At 37.0% G+C, this 20813-nt stretch overlaps 1 protein-coding gene across 2 annotated transcripts in view; it reads right to left on the reverse strand.

Annotated features, from left to right (window-relative positions):
• Positions 1–3948: 3948 nt before the first annotated feature.
• The window catches only part of SLC38A4 (solute carrier family 38 member 4), a 58875-nt gene continuing 42010 nt past the window's right edge, over positions 3949–20813 (reverse strand). For both annotated transcript variants that reach the window (XM_069489674.1, XM_069489673.1), the window contains exons 7-16: positions 18673–18754; positions 18500–18582; positions 18332–18390; positions 17186–17461; positions 16973–17052; positions 15619–15719; positions 13608–13732; positions 8598–8742; positions 7648–7745; positions 3949–6198 (exon numbers count right to left, since the gene is read on the reverse strand). In XM_069489674.1, the coding sequence (XP_069345775.1) occupies positions 6097–6198; positions 7648–7745; positions 8598–8742; positions 13608–13732; positions 15619–15719; positions 16973–17052; positions 17186–17461; positions 18332–18390; positions 18500–18582; positions 18673–18754 (1151 nt within the window). In that variant the 3' untranslated portion in view covers positions 3949–6096. The remainder of the gene's footprint in view (positions 6199–7647; positions 7746–8597; positions 8743–13607; positions 13733–15618; positions 15720–16972; positions 17053–17185; positions 17462–18331; positions 18391–18499; positions 18583–18672; positions 18755–20813) is intronic.

Raw genomic sequence — 20813 nt, forward strand, 5'->3', positions numbered from 1 at the left:
TCTGCCCAAACTGTGGGGCAATTTGTCCTTCAGGGAGATTCTTTTAAAATATCACAGGAATCCAGCTATTTTAAAATTTTCCCTTGATAAATTTTCCTCTAAGTGAAGACTCCTTTATTGACTCAGAGTTCCTAGGGATGATCCAGTGCAGTTCATTTGTGTTTTCTGATGATAGAGCTTGGGTGGAGGGAAGGGCTTTTCCAGGATCAAGTGGAATGGTGACCAGCACTCAGATCTCCAGAGCCTCAATCCTCAATTTTTCTACTCTCCCATCAGTAGCACTGGAGTCAGAAGTAAAATAATTTAATTAAGCCAACACTTAACTCTAAAGAAGTAGCAAAAATACTTACATAAAGCTCTACTAAACAGTACTTCATTTTATAATATTTTTAAATAGAAAATGCTCCATGAGATGAGCACTTTTCTTAGTAAAATAATCCAATTTCTTGTTTTCCTTTTCTATACAGCAAGATGAGTGATTCTATCATTTTAGCAGCAGTTCTACCCTTCCAGCAACCCATCCGCAGCTGGCCAAGGTTTGCATCTTTAGGAAAAAAGATAAGTGCAATATGGCAACTATTTTTTGGCCTTCTTTAAATTATTGAGTTAGCATAGACTGAAAGAAATGCTGATAATCCATTTGGGAACAAGTTTGGGCCACAGACCAGGCTTAGACAATCTCTTGCTCACCAAATAAAACTTGGTAATTCTGCAAAATTTTAAGCTTAAAGTGCTGGCAATAATAGAAGAAACATGCTCATCACTTTATGGAAAACAGTCAAGTTTTCCTTTGAGATGATAATACCAGGAACCTAACCATAAAATAATCAATCTCAAGTAGCTTATTCACCAATGACCCTGATAAAATGCTTTGTGAGCCTGAGCCAAGGAGTCTGAGTCATGCGAGCAGAGAAGAATTGGATTTCTGTCTTCCTTCACCCTCAAGGCCGGTGGAAAAACTTCAGCTTAGTGACAGTTAACGCTTGATGTCAAACTAAGAGTTAAGAGAGTTGTCTAGGAGACTTATTGTTAGAGTTACACACTGTCCAAGCACAGCTTGGGATGTACACAGACCAGGAAGGCCAATTGCAGTGTGGAGACCATTTTTCTATTTCTCCTTCATTCCTGGGGCTTCAGTTTCCCTTTAATAAAATGAATATAATATATTCTTATTATAAGTCTTCTAAGCTAATCAAATAGATCAAGATTAGGCTGCTTTGGAAAAAAATCCGTATTGTAGTGAGTTCATGTTTTATTTGGTCACCTTCTTTTTTTTTTTATTTCAGAATATTATGGGGGTACAAACACTTTGGTTATATATATTGCCTTTGCACCGCCTGAGTCAGAACTACAAGTGTCTCCATCTCCCAGATGGTGCACACCACACCTATTAGGTGTGAATTTACCCATCCCTTCCTCCCCCCTCCTACCTGCCCCACACCCAATAAATGTTACTTCCACATGTGCACATAAGTGTTGATCAATTAGTGCCAATTTAATGATGGATATATGTGGTGCTTGTTTTTCCATTCTTGTGATCCTTCACATAGAAGATTGGGGTCCAACTCCACCCAGGATAATACAAGAGCTTCACCATTGCTTTTTATGGCTAAGTAGTACTCCATTATATACATATACCATACGGGCATTTGGGTTGTTTCCACATCTTTACAATTGTGAATTGTGCTGCTGTAAGCATTCTAGTGCAGATGTCTTTATTATAGAATGTCTTTTTTTCCCTTGGGTAAATAACCAGTAGTGGGATTGCTGGATCAAGGCGGTCACCTTCTGTGATGCTTTTTTGGTCTGGCCTGGCAGCCTCCACCCCACCTCCAAAACACATGCACACTCTACTATCCTAGCATTAGAGAGGCACACAGTGATGCTAACCATACCACTTTGTACTACCATCCAAAGAAACTCTAGACAAATGGGACCCATATCCTTTTAATCATAGGACATTAATAAGTTTTTTTAAAAAAGTAAAAAGTATATTCTATTAAATTTAAAACGTTTTTTATTTTAAGATGCACTATTTTATGGACCACTAGAAGAGAAAAACTGCTTCCAATTAAACTGAGGCATAGTGCTTTATGTTTTTATTTCTGTCAATCTTGCTAAAGGATCATCTATTTTATTGATTTTTTTAATAATCAGCTTTTGTTTCATTGATTTTATCTATTGTTTTCCTATTTTCAGTCACATTCACATCTGTTCTTTATTAGGTTTCTTCCTTCTGCTTGCTTCAGATTTATTTTGCTCTTCTTTTTCTAGTTTCTCAATGTAGGAACTTAGATTATTGACTTGAGACCTTTCTTCACTTCTAATGTAAGCATTTAGTGCTATAAATTTTCCTCTCAGCACTGCATTAGATGCGTCTCACATATTTGGACACTTTGCTTTGAAATTTTTGCTCAGTTCTATATATTTTTAAATTTCCTTTGATTACTTTTCACCCATGGATTACGTAGAAGTGGCTTGTTTAATTATCATAGATTTAGAGATTTTCTTATTGCCTTTCTGTTATTGGTTTTTAATTGATTTGATTATGGTCAGAAAACACATTTTATATGATTTCAAGTCTTTTAAATTTCTTGAGATCTGTTTTATGTCCCAGGATATGGTTTATCTTGATTAATTTTCTGTGGGTGCTTGAAAAAACTGTGTTTTCTGATGTTGATGGTGGAATGTTCTAAATATATAAATTAGAACTCATTGGTTGATTGTATTGTTTGCGTCTTCTATATCTTTGCTGGATTTCTGTCTAGTAGTTCCATTAGTTTGTACAAGGTGGGAACTGAAGTCCCCAACTATTAATATAAATGTGGATTTATTTACTTCTCCTTTCAGCTCTATCAGCTTTTACTTCATGTATTTTGAGACCTGTTGTTTGGTGTGTGTACACTTAGGTACTTTGCATCTTGGTTAGATGACCCAGTACTTCCTAAATACACCCAGAATATCAAAACATTTAATTATGACGATACCACTACAATTAATTTTATCTCATTAAGACATGAATTGCAGAGCTTGAAGTTACACAGATTTGGCCCCAGGAAGATGTAATTAAGACACCTTTAGGAAAATGAGTAGGCCTGTCATAGGCTGGGAAAATATGTTAGCAGTATGACAAAGGTCGTGTATCCATATTTAAAGAACTACAAATCCACAATAAAAGGACATAGAACCTAATTTTGAGAATGGGCAAAAGACTGAATACACACTTCACCAAAGAAGATACATGAATGACCATTAAATACATGAAAAATTTTCAACATCAATTACGAAGGAAGTAGAAATGAAAATCATAAGATACGATTTCACACCTACTACACAGACTAAAGTACAAAAGACAATGCCAAATGTTGGGCAAGAATATGGAGCCATTGGAATTTGTATATAGCAAGTGGAAATGAAAATGGTAGAACCACTTTGGAAAACTATTTGGAAATTTCTTATAAAGTTAAGAAACTTTATAAGACTCAGCAATCCCACTGATTGTCCATTCATACATAAGCCTGAACACTTGCAAGTTGGTTTCCCTGCTCCCATATTTTCCACGTTTTAATTTTGCTATTCTCATGTTTCCTCTATTCCTTCACATTCTCAATGAATTCTCCTCAATTAACCATAAGGAGACCCATTTCATCTACATTCATTCTAGAAGGTGTATATGTGATGACAAAAAATAAAAATAATTTAGTGATAGATGTTTATTTTGCCAAAATAAGTTGGCAACTACTGTCTTGATGATGACTGTAGATGTTAGCTATATGTCAAAGGTAACAATGAAAATGAAACATGTACTGACATAAGAAAGATAATATTTGTATTTTAAATTTTGTTTCATGTACCAAATAATTCATAGCCTTCTTTAACAACAGGATGGAAACCACATCATAGTCATTTGAAAAGTTCATTTATTATATACCAATATACACTCTCTGTAATAAAAAAAAACCTCCCAATACATTGAACCATCTTATAAATGAAATAAGAAAATAAAATTTCCATCTGTTTACAAATGGGGTTAAATTAATCAGCACAAGATACCATAAGTATGTCTGCCCTGCAGTATATGTGAACTCTAATCCTGAAAATGGCCATGAGAAAAAATGATGCTTTATTATTTGGCACTATTGTATTGCTCTTGAATATTTATGTAATTACACATGATATTTTCAAGTTAGTCATTTTAAATGCAACCATTCAAAATATATACAGAGTTTACAGTTTTCCATTTTGGGGGATTAATCATTGATATTTACATTTAATGTGCCCCAATTAAATGTTTTTTGACATTCAGAAATACTATTTTTTTACTTTCTATTTTGATACACTCTTTAGATAAATGAAAATGGAAATCTATGTTAAAGATGATATTTGGCAATTTTTTTCCAGATAATGATAACTCAAAAGTTATGATATTTTCTAGCAATGCTCAATTTCCATAACAAAGTGCATCATTTTATAGTATTATGCCTCTAGAAAATAATATGTAAAACAAATATATTTTTTCTTGGGCACATCTCAGAAGAAGTATTGGATATGATTTGGTATTGGCATACTGGTATGATCCTTGTATTTCACACTTGGCTTTACTAAAATATAAAATATACAAGTGAACACTATGATTTGAAAAAAGGTAATAAATTCCAAAAATTCTAGGCAATGAGTAGTAATTTTTAAATCCATTTCATGTAAGTGTATTATAGAAGAGAGCAAGAGTGATAGTTTGCATTTCTTTGTAGTGTTAGCGCTTTTATCTTTATGAGAGAACCACTCAACATTGTATTAAATGACAAATGAGTGTCAGTAAACACCTATGCAAGCTAAAATGAATTAAATCCTATTTTAGGCATGCTAAATTAAAAGAACAACCTTAGTATTGATAATTATTTGCAAATAAGGACTTATTTTCTTATAGAAGATTACATTATTGGAAACTTTGAAGAAGAACATTACTGAACTATATATAACTTAGGTTTCAAATTTAAAATATTCCCAAAAGACAGATACATACAAATGGATTTTTGAGCCCACCAACTTAATTCTTTGCCCCCACCCCCAATAATACAAATGTTTTGACTGTGAAGAGAGAAAACTACACAAGTAAAAAATAAAAATCAAATGTACCATATGTTAACATTCTGATGACTATAGAATAAGATTATATACATAAACATATAGCAAATCACAGTTTCCTGCACTGAATGTTTATCAAATAAAAATGTATCAAACAATACTGGGTAGTGTATCTCCACATGAACTGTGGTCTTCTAAAAATTCTGAATGAGAATGGAAGACGAGAGGGAGAGCATTGTTCAATGACAAAAGTATGAGAAGAGAACTAGAAATAATATTAAAAAGCAGGTGTTTCCAGAACAGGCAGTTTAGCTATAAGAATTATTTTTGTTGTTGCTCTATAATTTAAATAAAGCCCCTCTTTATGTTTAACAAGATGTTTTAACATTTACCAAAAAATCCACTGAATAAAGAAGTCACTAATTCAATGTCACAAACAAGATGGGCAAAATATCCTCTTGCTGTTGACAGCAAGATGCTCTAGGCTGGTATCTGATAGTTTGTATACCTTATGAGGACAATTTATGAGCCATGCCTTTGGCCTCTGTTAGTAAACAGACCCACAGTGTTTGGTGCAAGACTGGGAGAAGGCATTAAGTGGTGATAGCTTTGCCACCAGGGCATTTTTGTTTGATGTTCTGAGAATACAAGTATTTGGTACTTTTGTAGGGGTTGGAGGGTAAGGACAAGGCAGGGGGAAAGAGTACCATCTGATAACCATTACACACAGCTCTCATTACTACTTGTACAGCAGTAAAAATACAGCATGACCATCTCACACTGCTCTAGTAAAACCTGGGTAGAAATGTGCACCACAGATTTTAAACACATAAACAGCCATTCTTGACAAAAACAATGATTTTCTCTTCTGCAGGTGTCTGTTGATATTATTAGTAAACGTCTTTGGAATCTTCCTGTTATTTCCTATTCCTACATTCCAATCAAGATAACTCAAATGTCTTTTGGAGCATAACTTACAACCATTTTCAATAGAAAGTATTTTTCCTTGGGTTAGTGGTGCTTGGAATTTGGAGGATTGTAAATCCAATCAATTATGATGAGTGCCATGCTTCCAATCATGAAAACGATTCCCACCACAAGGAAAATTAAAGCCTGTAATTCAGAGGGAAATTGTTAGGGAACACACAAACCACACTTAGCACAGTTTGTTCTTATAGGTTGTCTACCCAAGGTGGCAATCAGATTTGCATATTGAATTGTATTATTTTAAGTAACTCAGATGCCGGTGTCTAACAGATCAGTTAGTTTAACTCTAGTTGGGGAAAAAAAGGAATACAGTGGAGAGATATAAACTGAAGTTTCAACAGTCGAGTAGTGGCTAATTGATTTGGTACATTAAAATGATGGAATACTCTGCGATCATTAAAAATCAAGTGATAGAAAAAGATTTAATAATCTAGGGAATGCTTACAATGTTTTAGTGAAAATGAGCAGGTCATAATAGAGTAGTATGTAAGACATGATTCTAGTTTTATAAAGCAAAGAAAAACAAAAGCCTAATATATGTTTCTACAAAAAGTGTATGTATGTGTGTGTTTAAATACATATCATATACATACATATTATATATAAGTATATACGTATGTACATATATATAAAATATTTCAGAATTTTAACAATAGAAGAGGCTTCACATATTACCAAATGGATCAACCTCCTAATTCTACATATGAGAAAGCATTAGCTAAATTTCTTTTTCACTAGAAACAGTCTAGGATATGATTTTATTCATTTTACATCTGGTCAAACTGAAAATGGGTCACAAACAAGACAAGTAATGTGCCAAGGGCACACTGCTGTAAAAGTCCAAGCAAGGTGGATTACGTAGAGTTGAAATTCCTAAGACGTGAATGACTTCAAGGCAAAAATTCAGAATAATTCAGTAAGAAGCATTCTTTTCAAGCCTTCATATAAGACCTTATTAAGCTGTCATGGATAATATTCAGTTATTGTAAAAACACTTATTTCTAGCATATGTTTCTGTAGTACTAAAATACTTCCTAATTTAATAAGGCTATATTTTATATCTAAAGAGGTTAACTGGAATACAAACGGTTCTGTTCTGGGTATCAGTCCACACAAGGGACAGCAGGGTCCTATGAAGGAGAAAACAAAAGCAACATCTTTTCTTTGGTCTTGCAAACCTAGCAAATATGACTCAAATATTTGAATTATGTCATAACAGTGCTAGGGAGTCTAATGTCTTCCTGTATAATTTCACATGAATAGTGCAGCAGCAGCAGCTTAGCATGGGAAACAGGTATGCACAGAAAGCCCAGGTGCCAGTGGGAAAAGTTACTAGCGTTTGACATGAATGAGGGACTCAACACAGGATATCTGATGTTTGAAGAGAAGGACTTCTAACAGAATCATTTGAGTTTCAGAAATCTACCCCTTTCTCTCTTACCAGAGAGTTCTAGCCCATTTTTGACTTTTGGTTCTTGCTCATTGATTCATTTTTCTGAATCATGTATATTTTCTGGTTTACTCCAAGCAGTCGAAGAGCAACTAATAGTGGGGGAAATTGTAAGCCTTACTTACCCCGATCTTTTGGGGTGACCTGAGAGGTTCTTTCTTGACGAGTTTAAGATAAAAAGCTGCTGGAAGAATAAAAATCAGCATGGTGGCAGATGAAGCCCCTGAGGAGACAAACACAAGGCAGGTCTCACCCAGCAAAGCAGACACCTGAGGGCATGCACTTTGAAGAAACCAAATACAAAGCTATCCTATTCTTAGCAGAAAAAACACACATTTAAATCACATAAGCTCATCCTGGTTGCTTATTTGTAGACTATAGGTTTATTTGGAAAATTAAAATGTATCTAACATCGTAGCTGCATAAGTATATATAACAAAATAAAGCAATAACAAGCTAAACTTAATACAAATTTACAGGGGATTAGAAAAATAAATAAATACTGAAGCCGAACTCTTCACACACCCTTCCTACCCACCTCTTGTTTCAAGTTGCCTACTTCTGATTCTTTCAAAGTTTTACAATGTGTGTAAAATTTGAGTAACTCCTGAATCAGTAGAGTGAAAAATTAATAGACCATGCAGTTAAGGAAAATAATATGCTTTACAAAATCAACCTCCTATTGCTCTGAAGATACCCTTTAATGCTCAGTTGATATTCATAGACCTGAGAGGTAAACAGAATCTATCTCCCTGACTATTTTACCCATGATAGAGTTAAGACCTAACTCCAAATCCTGAGTCCACTCCAAAGTATATGATTTGACTTCTATGGGGCTCAGTTTCCTCATCTGTTGGAAAAGGCAGCTGGACTAACTGACCTATAAGGTAGCTCCCAGTGTGACTTAGGAGGAAGGGAAAGTGACCAGGTCAGACACTGGAGTCTAGTGGGATTAATGGGAATCAGGGAGCCTGAGAAGTCCGCGGGATGCTGACTACCCAGCACTGGCTCCCTGTCCACCATTTAAGGAGGTTTAAGTTTGGGTTGACTAAATAAATGTCTTTCTGAAACTTACCTATGAATCCAAAGATGTATTTTATGGTTGGCACAAGGATGACCAGAACGTTATCAAGTGAAAGAAGTGTGGCTGCAATCAGGAAATGTCTTATCCAGCTGAAGGGTCTTTGGGGAAATAATAGTGTGGTCACTGATGTGCGAATCTGCAACAAGAAAGTTCAAAAGTTAGATCGCTTCTTTGTATTTGACTTTGTCTACTATTTCAAATATTCTCCTCACTCAAAAGCATCTTCTTTCTTTTTCCTTTTTCCCCCAGAAAAGATCCTCATGCTTTTCTATCCAACTTTTTTTATTGTGGTAAAATGTACATAACATAGAATTCACCATCCTCACCATTTCTGAGTGTCCAGTTTGGTGGTATAAAGTACAATTATGCACCACATAACATCGTTTGGGTACGGACCACATATATGACAGTGATCCCATGAGATTAGAATACTGTAATTTTACTGTACCTTTCCTATGTTTAGTTATGTTTAGATACATAAATACTTGCCATTGTGTTCCAGTTGCCTGCAGCATTCAGTGCAGTAACATGCTGCACAGGTTTGTAGCCCAGGAGCAATAGGCTATGCCTTGTGCACTGGATGTGTAGTAGGCTAAACCACATAGATTTGTGTAATTACACTCGATGATGTTCACACAATGATGAAATAGCCTAACAACGCATTTCTCAGAAGGTATCCCTGTTGTTAAGCAACACGTGACTGGACATTCGTATTGTTGTGCAACCTTGATGCTGATTTTTGATGTTTGAGATAGTGTCATTTTTCCTTGGTAACGCATTGTGTTCACTTTCTCAATTTTCAGAATTTTTGTTAAAAATAATCTCAGTCAGAAGGAGATAAAAGAACAGGTAAAATATATAATTTAGATACACAGTAAAACCCTTGTGCGTCACTCACTAATCCTGTCTCATCGGACTGGGTTAAACCTGAAGGGCAAGCACCCAACCGATTGACACAAGACTGCGAAAGGAATTTTTACAAGTCTAGGTTTTTCTTAATTTTGCATTTTATTTAACATTTTGCCACCTGATATTTTTAAAATAGATGATATTTTTGTGTTTACTTTTTTCTCTCTCTCCCCTTTTGCCTCCCCCCACCAATAGAGTATATGGCCACAAAAAGCAAAGAACAGGACCTAATAATCTTAACATTCCCCAGAGCTTCTAGTTTAGTGTCTTATATACAGAAGGCACTCAATAAATGCGGAATTTGCTTAAGCAGTAGAAATCTTTTCCCTCTCCTCAAGATCCTTGACAGATTTTGGCCCCATTTCAGCAGTTGAAATAAGTAGGTGAAGGGTCAAGAGAGGCTTTGTTTGCAGCAGCTGCTCAAGTTACTCTGTCGTAACTGGATAAAGAGCTCCCCATGGGCACAGGGAGGGGGTGCCGTTTGTATTTGTGCAGCTTAACAAGGTTGAAAACGCTCTTATCTTTGGAATCTTTTAGAGGACACTTTTTTGATGTAGTGGAATTACTCTCTTGGCTTTTCAATAAGTGAGCACCTCTGTTAAGCTAGGAGTCTACATTTGGGGAAAGGCTGTGATTCATTATCACTTTACAATTTTAGTTCGAAGGTCTCTTAATAGCGTGGAGATAAGAACTCACTTAAAAGAGAGAAAATGTAAGATATATTCTGAAACATGTACTAAGGACAAAAAAATTGAGCCAAAATTACTTGAAGTTTCTCATGTGGCATTCCTTTCATACCGCTCCACCAAAAATTAAAGCCATCTGTTTAGGTTGAAAAGGCAATTTCATTTCAGAATGACAAACCAGATAGTCTCTGGAAATAGTTTAAGAATGACTTTGCAAAGGATTTTAAAAACGGGATTAGTGAAAATTAGGAAACTCATTCTGAAAAGAAAACTGAAGAAAGCAAATGGTTTGATGTTGTTTTCCCCAGCCGCCTTTAAATTTTATATTGTGACCTGTAATTAGTGCTTATCCAATATTGTCCACACTGCTCTAATTAGTAGGCTTAAAATAAGCTTTTTGGTGATATACACATGGTGCTTCAGGATTTGCTAAACAGATGGAATAAACAAGTAGAATATAGGTTCATTTTCAGAAGGAGGTCACCATGTGCCTTTAGTTCTTTGTTAAAATGGTGCATTCAACTCAACGAGCTGAGTTAGAAGCAATCCTATACGTGCAGGGCCTCTGAATGTAAATGCGGCTTCCTAAGGCCTCGTGGTTCCCAGAGAGGCTAAGGTTTGGCCTAATGATGTAAGAGTACAGGACGTTTATGGGAATAGTGGGGTAGAATGGTTGGGGTAAATGGTGAAAGCTTCTTCCTCATAGTGAATAAGGAATAAGAAAATCCCAAACACAACTGAAGGCATTCCTGAAGAAGGCAATGGAGCAGAGGGAGATAGTAGGCTAGGGGTGGCGGTGGAAAAGAGTAAGAAGGAAACTGGCTGGTTATTCCATGTTAAAGTACTGCCCTGAGGAGGGAGTCTGGGATCAAAAGGCCCGCAGTGGTGGTATTACGTCAGGGCAGAGGCATCTCTGGCTCGTGACCCGCACAGCCCGCTCTGCTCCTCCACTTATCTACGTGCCCTTTTCTTTACTGACACAAGCTGATGTGGGTCAGATGCTGTGGGTGGGGGAAGTCCCTGGCGACAGCTCGGGTCCCTGACCCGGAATGATTCCAGAAATGTTCTTTGCAGCTCTAGAGTAAACACCTGTTATTTCCAGAAAGGGGAGGTCCTGAACAGAGCCTGTTCGGAGGTGCTGTGTGCTGAGTGTAAAGGTCAGAAATGTGGAGGCAGAGTAGAAACTAAGAGCCTTAGCTCTGAACTCTTAAAAAACAAAAAACTCTCCCATTGCTCAGAAGTGACTCATACTTTGACTTTGCAAGTTTGCTATGAAATACCTGCGAATCACTACTGCAGTCCATGGCAACATCTGCCATATTTCTATGCCTATATCTATAGAACTTCAAAACTGATCCGAAGGCTACATAAGTGAAAAGAATGATTTTACCATGATAAGATGAAATACAAGTAGCTGGAGAAACTGAGATGTAATCAGATCACATGCATGGAGCTTTGGTTCGTTTAGCCCAGATCCTCACCACACTGAATCCATGGCACATGTCAGCAAGGGAAACAGCCCATGCTTTTGCTACTTTCTGGTAGTTTATACATTTCAAGAAGAGGCAAGATTCACGTGGAGACTGTTTTTCTTAACACACATTATCAAGCTCATCCTCTATGCCAGTCTCTGTGCCTGTCCCCCTCCTCTGGGGACTGATGACCCCATGGGGAAGGGGGCACTCACACAGATCATATCAGTGCAGCATCACAGGAGCGACGACAAGATCATGTGCAAAATGTCCCACCAACGCTAATGCTGAGTGAAAATATGTAGTGAAAGGTAGCAGTTGTTTTTCCGAATTTTTGTTCTCATGGTCAATTTTGGTTCTAATAGCATTTAATGTTTACAAACTATTGCTTTCCTGATGGTCATAAAGCACATATTAGTGCTTTATCTTTCCTGCAGGGGAAGAATTCCTAAGGAGAGATATGGATTTTCAACATTGAGGTGAAATGTTCACCAGTAAATGACTTTTGCTTCCCATTACAATGATTGCAGCCATCAGTGTTATGCTACGAGCTGCATTAGTTCAACTGTTACCAACTAGCTGCGTGACCACGGCCAAGTCCATCAGTCCCTTGAGACCACAGCTTGAAAACACTGAATGGATGTGAATAAAGCAATACTGAAGCACATAACAAATTTCTTTCATAAAATGCTTTGGTTCAACAAAGATGCGCCTGCCTATTATGTGCCAAAATTTAGCAAGTGATTTCTTTTCACACAAAAGGAAGGGCTACAGATATTCTTTTCTCGGTGAAGTTGTTTGCTTGGAAATTTTACCCGACAGTACACCTTCTGTTTATAGCTGCCTTCTGTCTTGTACCCGAGATGGAGCTGATTTTAGGCTAAAGCTGTGTGTATGTCATTTGAAATACTTTCAGATATATTAGAGGCAAGACATTATTTAAGAGTAAAATATTAGCCACCATGGTATTAAGGATCTGATTTCATGCACTCATGAGAAAGGAATGTGCCAAAATACATTTCAGCACACAAGCTGCATTTAAAGCAATCACAGTGCCATTATATAAGTAGTCCTCATACTCCAGACCCTGTATGGAACATTATGTACAGGACAGTGCTGGTTACTGTGTCGCTTGTTCTTTTCCCCTCAGATGAATGAGTAAATTTAGTGTTTATGAAAGGAGAAGAGTTGGCAGGAGCGTGAAGAACTGTGTTTATCCATAGGTGGTGGTTTTAACACATGCAGCCCAAATCGCCACAACCAGCCACGCTCTGTTATCCCAGAACAAACTGACGCCAATGGCAAATGCCAAGAAGGGGTGATCCCAGTCTGAGTCTGCCAGAGGCCATGTGTCAGGTTTTGCGGGGGGAGGTGGGTGGGTGAAAGAGATATATGATAGGTAACATAATCATTTTTTGAGAAATTGTTTCTAATATATAATCTACTTAACGTGAATCCCTTTCTCATTAGCCTTCAAGACGTCAGATTAAATAAGGTGCCTTTTGGATGTTATTGCAGCACAAAAAAAATTGGAAAAATACGAAATTACTTCAAAACTGTGGTGAAATTCGATATGATTTGAAAGTTAATGTGGTTTTGGCTTTCAGGTTTCAGAAGTTATATGAATTCCTACTCATTTTTACTAATCCACAAGACAGAAGCTCAAGCTCCACTTTTTGAATTTGAGTTTAAAAATAAATTTCATGAGTTTTTTCCCTACACTTTAAAAATACTTACCACCTAAAAGTACTTGCTCTATTTACATATTAAAATTATCAATTTTAAGTGGCTCCAAAATGCTGTATGAAAATAATAATGTCCTCAGGCACTGCAATTGCAAACTCTCATTATACTTAAATCCACATCAAAGCCCAGCACATGTACTAATCTATGGGGTCAAACAGGTTTCTTGCATCAAAGCCTTAGGTACTTACTGGGAACAGGACAATGGGCACAGTTAGTGTTACTGCCACAAGGACTGCCAAGCGTACCATGAGCAGAGGGGTGTCAAATGTATATACTTTGCTGTAAGCATGAAGTAATTCATCTTCAACTTCTCCTACAGAGAGGAAGAAGGAAATGAGTTCACTTGGTGTTGGCAATTTGGCACTGGTTACTCACAGCAACATTTTATGGAGGGACAGAGGACGGTGGAAAAGACCCAAGTCTGGGAATCCAGATACGTCTGTTCTTACCATGTCTCTGAGTTTATTAGCTATGAACCTTTGTTTGAATGAACAGAGGTTTTTGAGGGGAGGTGGGCGGGTGAAAGAGATTTATTATAGATAACCAGTTTTTGAGAAATTTTTTCTAGTAGTAATTTACTTAACATGACTCCCTTTCTCATTAGCCTTCAAGGCATCAAATTACATAAAGTGACTTTTGGTTGTTATTGCAGCACAACAAACTGGGAAAAATTAACAAAGGGCTGCTAAAGATTATAAACTTGCAGAAGCTATAGAAAATGGCTTAAGTGCTTCTTGAGCTCATTTGCATCATGATATATACCTGTCTCTGTTACACAGAAGCATCACAAACTAGATGAGAGGCTGAGGGGCTCTTGTTGAGAGGCACAAACCCCACCAGCTTGTCTCTCTCATCCCCCACCCTTCAACTGCCAGGCCACCCTGGTACACGTTCTCCAAACTCAGTTATGGAAACTCTAGGACAAATGATCTCTAACATTTTTTCAACCTCAACAATTGTGACTCTATCACGACACTGAAACACATATTCTAGGCTTTTTCAAGAGTTGGCTTATCTTATGAAACTCATTAGAGTAAGTATAAGTAACGTACATGCAAGGATAAATTAGTATAATTTTTATAGGGTCACCCAATAAATACTGCTGTAAGATTAAGATACTGCCCTCATTGAAAGCACATCCATTCTGAATTCCAGACATAAATGACAGGGAGATATTTATGGAATCAGATGTAGTTTAATTTTCCCCCTCTTCCCCTCAAGATCAGACAAAAAGGGGTACAAATACCTTCAATGGCATTGACCCTGACTTTGATTAACTCACAACCAGCAAGAAGTTAATGCCCAATATAAAGCGTGTGCTTGGTTAATAGTCAAATATTAGTCAAATAGAAAAAAATCTAAGTAAATGGTGGCCTACTCCTGAGTCTTTTCCTCCCTAACTTGTCATGTAATCAATTTAATTACCAAGTCAGTTGGGAAAAAAATCCAAAAAGAGGTTTATACAAAAAATATATATATGTTGATACGTTGATTACTGTGAACATGTGCTGCCAAGTCAATGCTTGATTCCATGAAATTTGTCTATAGGGCCACACTTCATGGAAGGAATACAGTTCTACCCCCTTTGTGGATTAAGATGCCAGAGAGGAAATGTTGCAGGCGTAATCTAATGTGGCCATAGTCACTTTTTTTTGTAGTGCATTCCTAGATTGAAGGAAATTCTGCCATGTCCTTCTCTTTCTTAGAAAACCATTCACAATAACAGAATAGAAGAGGATAAGCCAGAAATTTTACCTAATACCCCAAACCCTCAGATAAATAAGAAGCAAGTTCATACTTGAGGACTTTGTAGTGTTCCTGCCGTTTGCTTGGCAGTGAACTTTTCCATCAAAGGAGCTTTACCACATGCAATTGGATTCATTCTTGTTGCTTCTAGCCTGAACTGGATTAAGGAGTCTAGCCAAAGTAATAGCTATCCCTGAAGGAAAATAATTTAGTTTGAAGGATATTTTTTTATAAAATATGTATGAGTTCACAAATTGTAACTTGTTAGCCAGGCTGATTCAGGTCTCATTTCCTTAGATCAAGTGATAAAGCTAAAATAGCATGTGAACTGAGTATATGTCATCTATAATAGATCATGCTTATAGAGGGCAATTAAAAAAGTTATACCTAGACAGGTCAATGATCAGTCTAACCAGGATTTTCACAGAGAATAACTTTGACAGAGTGACATACCATAGAAGGTTAGGTAGCCAAAGAGGGCAGCAAGCAGGTACATGACAAGCATCCCCGTGATGGAAATATTTGACACTGTTTGCATTTTCTTCCGGGACCGACTGAAAAGAAAAAGGACAGTAAGCTTTTTTTTTTTTTTTAACTTATGAAAATATCAGTTTTTAAAATTAAAATAAAAATAATTTTAAAAGTATGTCTGTATTGCTCATTATGAAACCACATTTTTAGTACATAAACTTATAGCTGACTTAAATTTATCTTAGAGAGATAATGAGGTTTTGTTTCCATTTTTCTTAGCCACTATTCCTTTAGTCTTAGCAACAACCATTTCCCTATAAGAGGAACAGCATATTTCATGTCAATAAGTAAGCTTGTCTACTGAATAATTAAGATGCAATTAACATAAAGATCCAACTGGTTCCTAATGTAGAAAGCTTTTGAATTTCATGATGAGCTGACTTCAGTAAGGAAAAGAACCTACTAGAATCAGCAAAGCAACTACAGCCAAGAGTGTAGACAACCAGGAAGCCTGATATTGTTACCTGAATAGCTTCTGGAAATCATTCTAGAGGGCACCCAGCTGCCTAAGGTCAACTGTCAGGCTTCTGGAGTAATGGCTGCATGTGATTTTCAAAGTAAATCAAAGACATCAAAATAATTGAAATGTACCCAAAATTTTTTATGAGATAAATTAGTATTTGTGGAGAAAGGGGTCATTATTTAATTAGAATAAAGGCTGAGGTTATTGGTTTTTGGATTAAAGAAGTTGAGAATTATTATATAACACCCTTCCTTAAAGGTAAATAGGGAAGCTGCTATAGTGAGCTCATAGCCTTTGTCCCCAAGCAGATGTCAACAATCTAAAAGGGAAGAGAATATGAATGAATCATAGACCATCAGCTGGAAGAAAAAATATTTTCTAGCCAATGTCTCCATAATACAGATAAGACAATGAAGGCCAGATATTGGCACATCTCTTTCGGTGAATGTCTTCTAGACAAGGGTTAGAACTGACCACAGATGACATCAGTGGCTTATCAAGACTGCCCTGACCATGATTTTTGGTCTTCATGGCTGTTTCATTCCTGTCCAGATGACATCAATTCTTCCCACCAAAATTCAAATGTAAATTCCCAAGAACTGCCCAAATCATTACAACCATTCGCTCCTTGTGCCCCTTCCCTGAACCACTCCCCTGAACCATTATCGTGGAGAGATGGAAAGAAGGAGGCAGGTGAGGTAATGATGAGTGGATGTAGCACAAGCTACAAACCATGTTTCCTCTTAAAGCACCTTTGAACATATGAGCAGATTGTCAAAGAAAATTAGAATGCTAAAATGATGGCTGCCTTACTCTTTAAGTTCACTGTAGATGGGAAGGACCTCAGGGTGGCATACAAAAGCAAATGCTAGGATGGGAATTGTATAGGCCGTCTGAAAAACAAAGACAACACCACATGTTTAGCATTCCAACATAGATGGCAATCTCAGGCCATCTCAATTTGTGAAATAAAAACTCAAGAGGCCACATTACCAGGCTCATTAGAGGTCTGGGCCTCTCACTTACCCGGGAGTTGAACACAAAGTATTTGGGTTGACACTTGTCATCACTATGGGCTTCATACTCGACTCCACTGTCATGAAGAGAGCCCTTGGCCTGGTTCTCATCCAGCCCTGCAGGATTGCGGTGGGTGTAATCCATCATGAAGTTCACATCAGCACTCTCAGAGTTGTTGGGTAACATTATCACGTGCATCGGAAGTGTGCTGTTGAATGTCATGTTTCCAACGTTGTGATCCAGAATGGGCAGAGGGCAGGGTATTTGGAATTTCTTGTAAATCACCTAGACTCAGTCGTAAAAAAAACAAAACAAAAAACAAAAGTCAACCCTTTGAAGAAAAACAATGAAATAAGAATCCATATGTGTGGCTTATGAAGTGGGGATGAGGGAACTCAGCTGGGGATTCCTTTGAGACTAATGGAGAGTGGAGACTCCCCCTCGCCTCTGTCCTAAGAAGAAAGTTGGAGCTACGAGTGGCAGCCCTGCCCCTACAGTCAACAGGATGGTATTTTGCAGGAATCCATACCAAGCCTCTTTCATGCTGTTCCATGAGAAAGATGATCATTTCCTTGCTAAATTTCATATCTTTTATTTCTTCAAACTAATTATGGCATGGGTCATCAAAAATTTTCTACTCCTTCCTTACCTCTTTAAGGAAATGTTTTATACATTTTGGTATCCAGGATAGTGCCAGAAATTCCCCCTTTGGGCAGGGGTGAGGAGAAGAGGATTTCTTTAATTCCACTGTGGTTGCCCTCTCTTAACAGGTAAAATGTATAAAGGAGAATGGCTGATTCATGTGCATGTGGTTATAGCCTACTTGTCTCTCTTTCAGACTCTTCGCTTCTTCTTCCATCTTTCTAAGTACTGGGTTATTGTTCTGTTCCTGCTTGAAGTGTTCCTTTTGTCCAAAAATACACCCATTGTGCCTAGAACATACCATTAGCAACAGCCTTGGCATTTGAACTCAACTATTTTTAAACTCATGACTGCTCTTTGCTCATCCCAAATTAGAATACAAGAAAATCACATGTGATGGAAGAACTATTTCATGATAGTGATGTGCTTTAACAAAAATGAGAACACTAATTCAGGCATAAAAAACATCTCATGCTCACCAAGCTACAGGGATCTTGTCAACACATCACTTACCACACTGACAAAAAACACCATGCAGGTAAGGGAGAATCCACTGGTATAACCAAGGTAACCTAGGAGTTAGCAGAAAAATTTTGGAAGGTGAATGTGGTATCTATGATCAGTTTACCTATTAGAATACAAAATGAAAATAAAAAATTTTCTATCAGAAAATATTTTTACCTAAATTTTTCAGAAGAGAAAGTGGGAGAATAATTCCAACAGACACAAATATGATGAGGTAGTTGCCATCGAGGTACCATTCTCTAGATGAGAAAGTAAGACAAGGATATTAGGATTAGAAAAGACCAAGCAGAATGAGTCACTTGATGTCACAGAGGGAACATAAAACATACCCAGTATTTTCTTCAAGTCCCATGAATGCTCTGATTACTTCAGGTAGTTCATATTTAATGATAAAGAGGTAGCTTGACATTGCTAAAATGGAAAATGTGACAGCTTAGTGGCGTGCACAGCACTGAAGTCATACGCAAGTTGTAAGAAGTCATGACATTTGGGGCTGCTATTCTCTGTCAGATGAGCATCTAATCCCCCAAATGGAAAGAAAAGCCACTGTGTATTCTGCATTCCTTCCAAGTTCTTTTCAAAAATAGACACTTGGCCCTTTAGCTCTTGCAAGTGGACATTTGCTATCATTATCAGTGCTGATTCTGTGTTAAATCCAGCTCTAAAGTTTGCAATGAGGCTACAGTTTCAAAGTTGTACCCCCATCAGTTATAAATCATCATGGTCTGTACTGAGTATGACTGTTTTAGTGTCTGTAACTTGGACAACGGTCTGGGAACAAGAGGCATGGGCCAGACGAGAGAGGCAGAATCATAGGCAGAGCTGTGGAGCTGTGGCTTTCTGCAGGTGAGCACCAATCTAGTCCTCTGGGATCCCCCCTTGGGGCACAAAAAGTCTCAGACCACTTGTTGCTGAAATTAGTCTTCCTGGACGGATAAAAGAATACAAAAGATGATAGCTTCTCTACCTCTTTGTCAATCAAGTTTCTTATCCCCCTGTATATCCTACTCTCCTTTTGACTAATTAAGAAATTATACAAAGTGTTAAAATTTCATGAACATCTAGGTAAGTGATATATGAGTGATCATGGACTCTTTTGAAAATCTGATGAAATCTATAAATGCACTCCCTGGAAAAATGAATATGTATAATATGATTAACATTACAATTTTGCCTAAAATTGTGAAAATTTATGCAACACCCTTTTCTCAAGTCCATCCCTTCAGTGAAGTATAATACTAATTTGTTATTTGACACATGGTCAATAGATTCAATTAAAAATAAAACTGACAAGTTTTACACAGAAACTTTAAGTATGCGCTACATCCGGCTGGTGAATTTTTGCTAACAGGCATTTAAAACAGATATCTAGGTTGTAAATTGAACTATTAATAGTTTAAAAATATTTTCTTAACTTCAAATGAAGGTAATAATGGTGATAATAATTCTCCACATTGTTTAGTTCTGCATATCACTTCATTTGATCACCTGAAAAGCCCTATGAGATGACAAGGTATATATGTTGTTATCCTTGCTCTGCAGCTGAAGATCTAACGATTTTGAAAGTTTAAATGACATGTCCAAGATCACACAGCTTGACAAGGATGGAACACATCTAAAACACAAGTTCCCTGACTCCCGGTCTGGTGCTTCTTCTCTATTGTCAAAGTAAAATGATTTTTACAATACCTGATGTGTCTTCTGTACACATTATCTGGTTAATCTTTACAAAGACCTTGGCTAAAGCTAAATCTTACAGAGCGTAAACACAGGAGATATTTCTGATTAACTGGCTCAGTGAGGTACCATTCAATGTTAGAGCTATTAATTGCTGAGTTTCAGTGATGTCACCACTGTTAATGTGTTTGGCCTTTGAAAATTTAGAAGGATCCAGACCAGTCCGAGTAATGTCAACACTATTCTGCTAATGTTAAAACATTTGCAGTAAATGTTCATTTTTTAAGGGACTGAGAAAATTAAACGTTCTAACTGTAGAGTTGTTAAATACTGAAGTACAAGTGATTCCTCTTATGCCAAATATGTACTAATCATATAGAGTAACCAAAGTAAGAGCATTTTCTGGGATGGTATTAGGAAATTTCATCTCACTTCCTTAAAGACACACCTCTCACTTGTATGTGGCTTGACTGAGAGACCACTTTATGGTTTATTCCATTATTTAGAGGCATAATAGTGGCCGTACTTTGAACCACAGATGCTGCTGCTGCCACTCGACTAGTTGAGTTCAGGGCTAAATATGCTTATGCCTGGTTATTTCAGTTGTCAAAACAAGTAAAGTATATCAACTATGAGGTGATCCTGTAAAATGCTTGATACTTTAACCCTTGATAAGGCTGAGAATTTGAACCAAATGTAAAGCAGTCTATTTGATGGAATTTGAAGGGCTTATCCGCTTATTTATTGCAGCACTGTTTGTAATAGCAAAAAATTAGAAACAATCCGACTGTTC

The sequence above is a fragment of the Eulemur rufifrons genome, chromosome 16, assembly GCF_041146395.1.
Source record: "Eulemur rufifrons isolate Redbay chromosome 16, OSU_ERuf_1, whole genome shotgun sequence".
Lineage (NCBI taxonomy): Eukaryota > Metazoa > Chordata > Mammalia > Primates > Lemuridae > Eulemur > Eulemur rufifrons.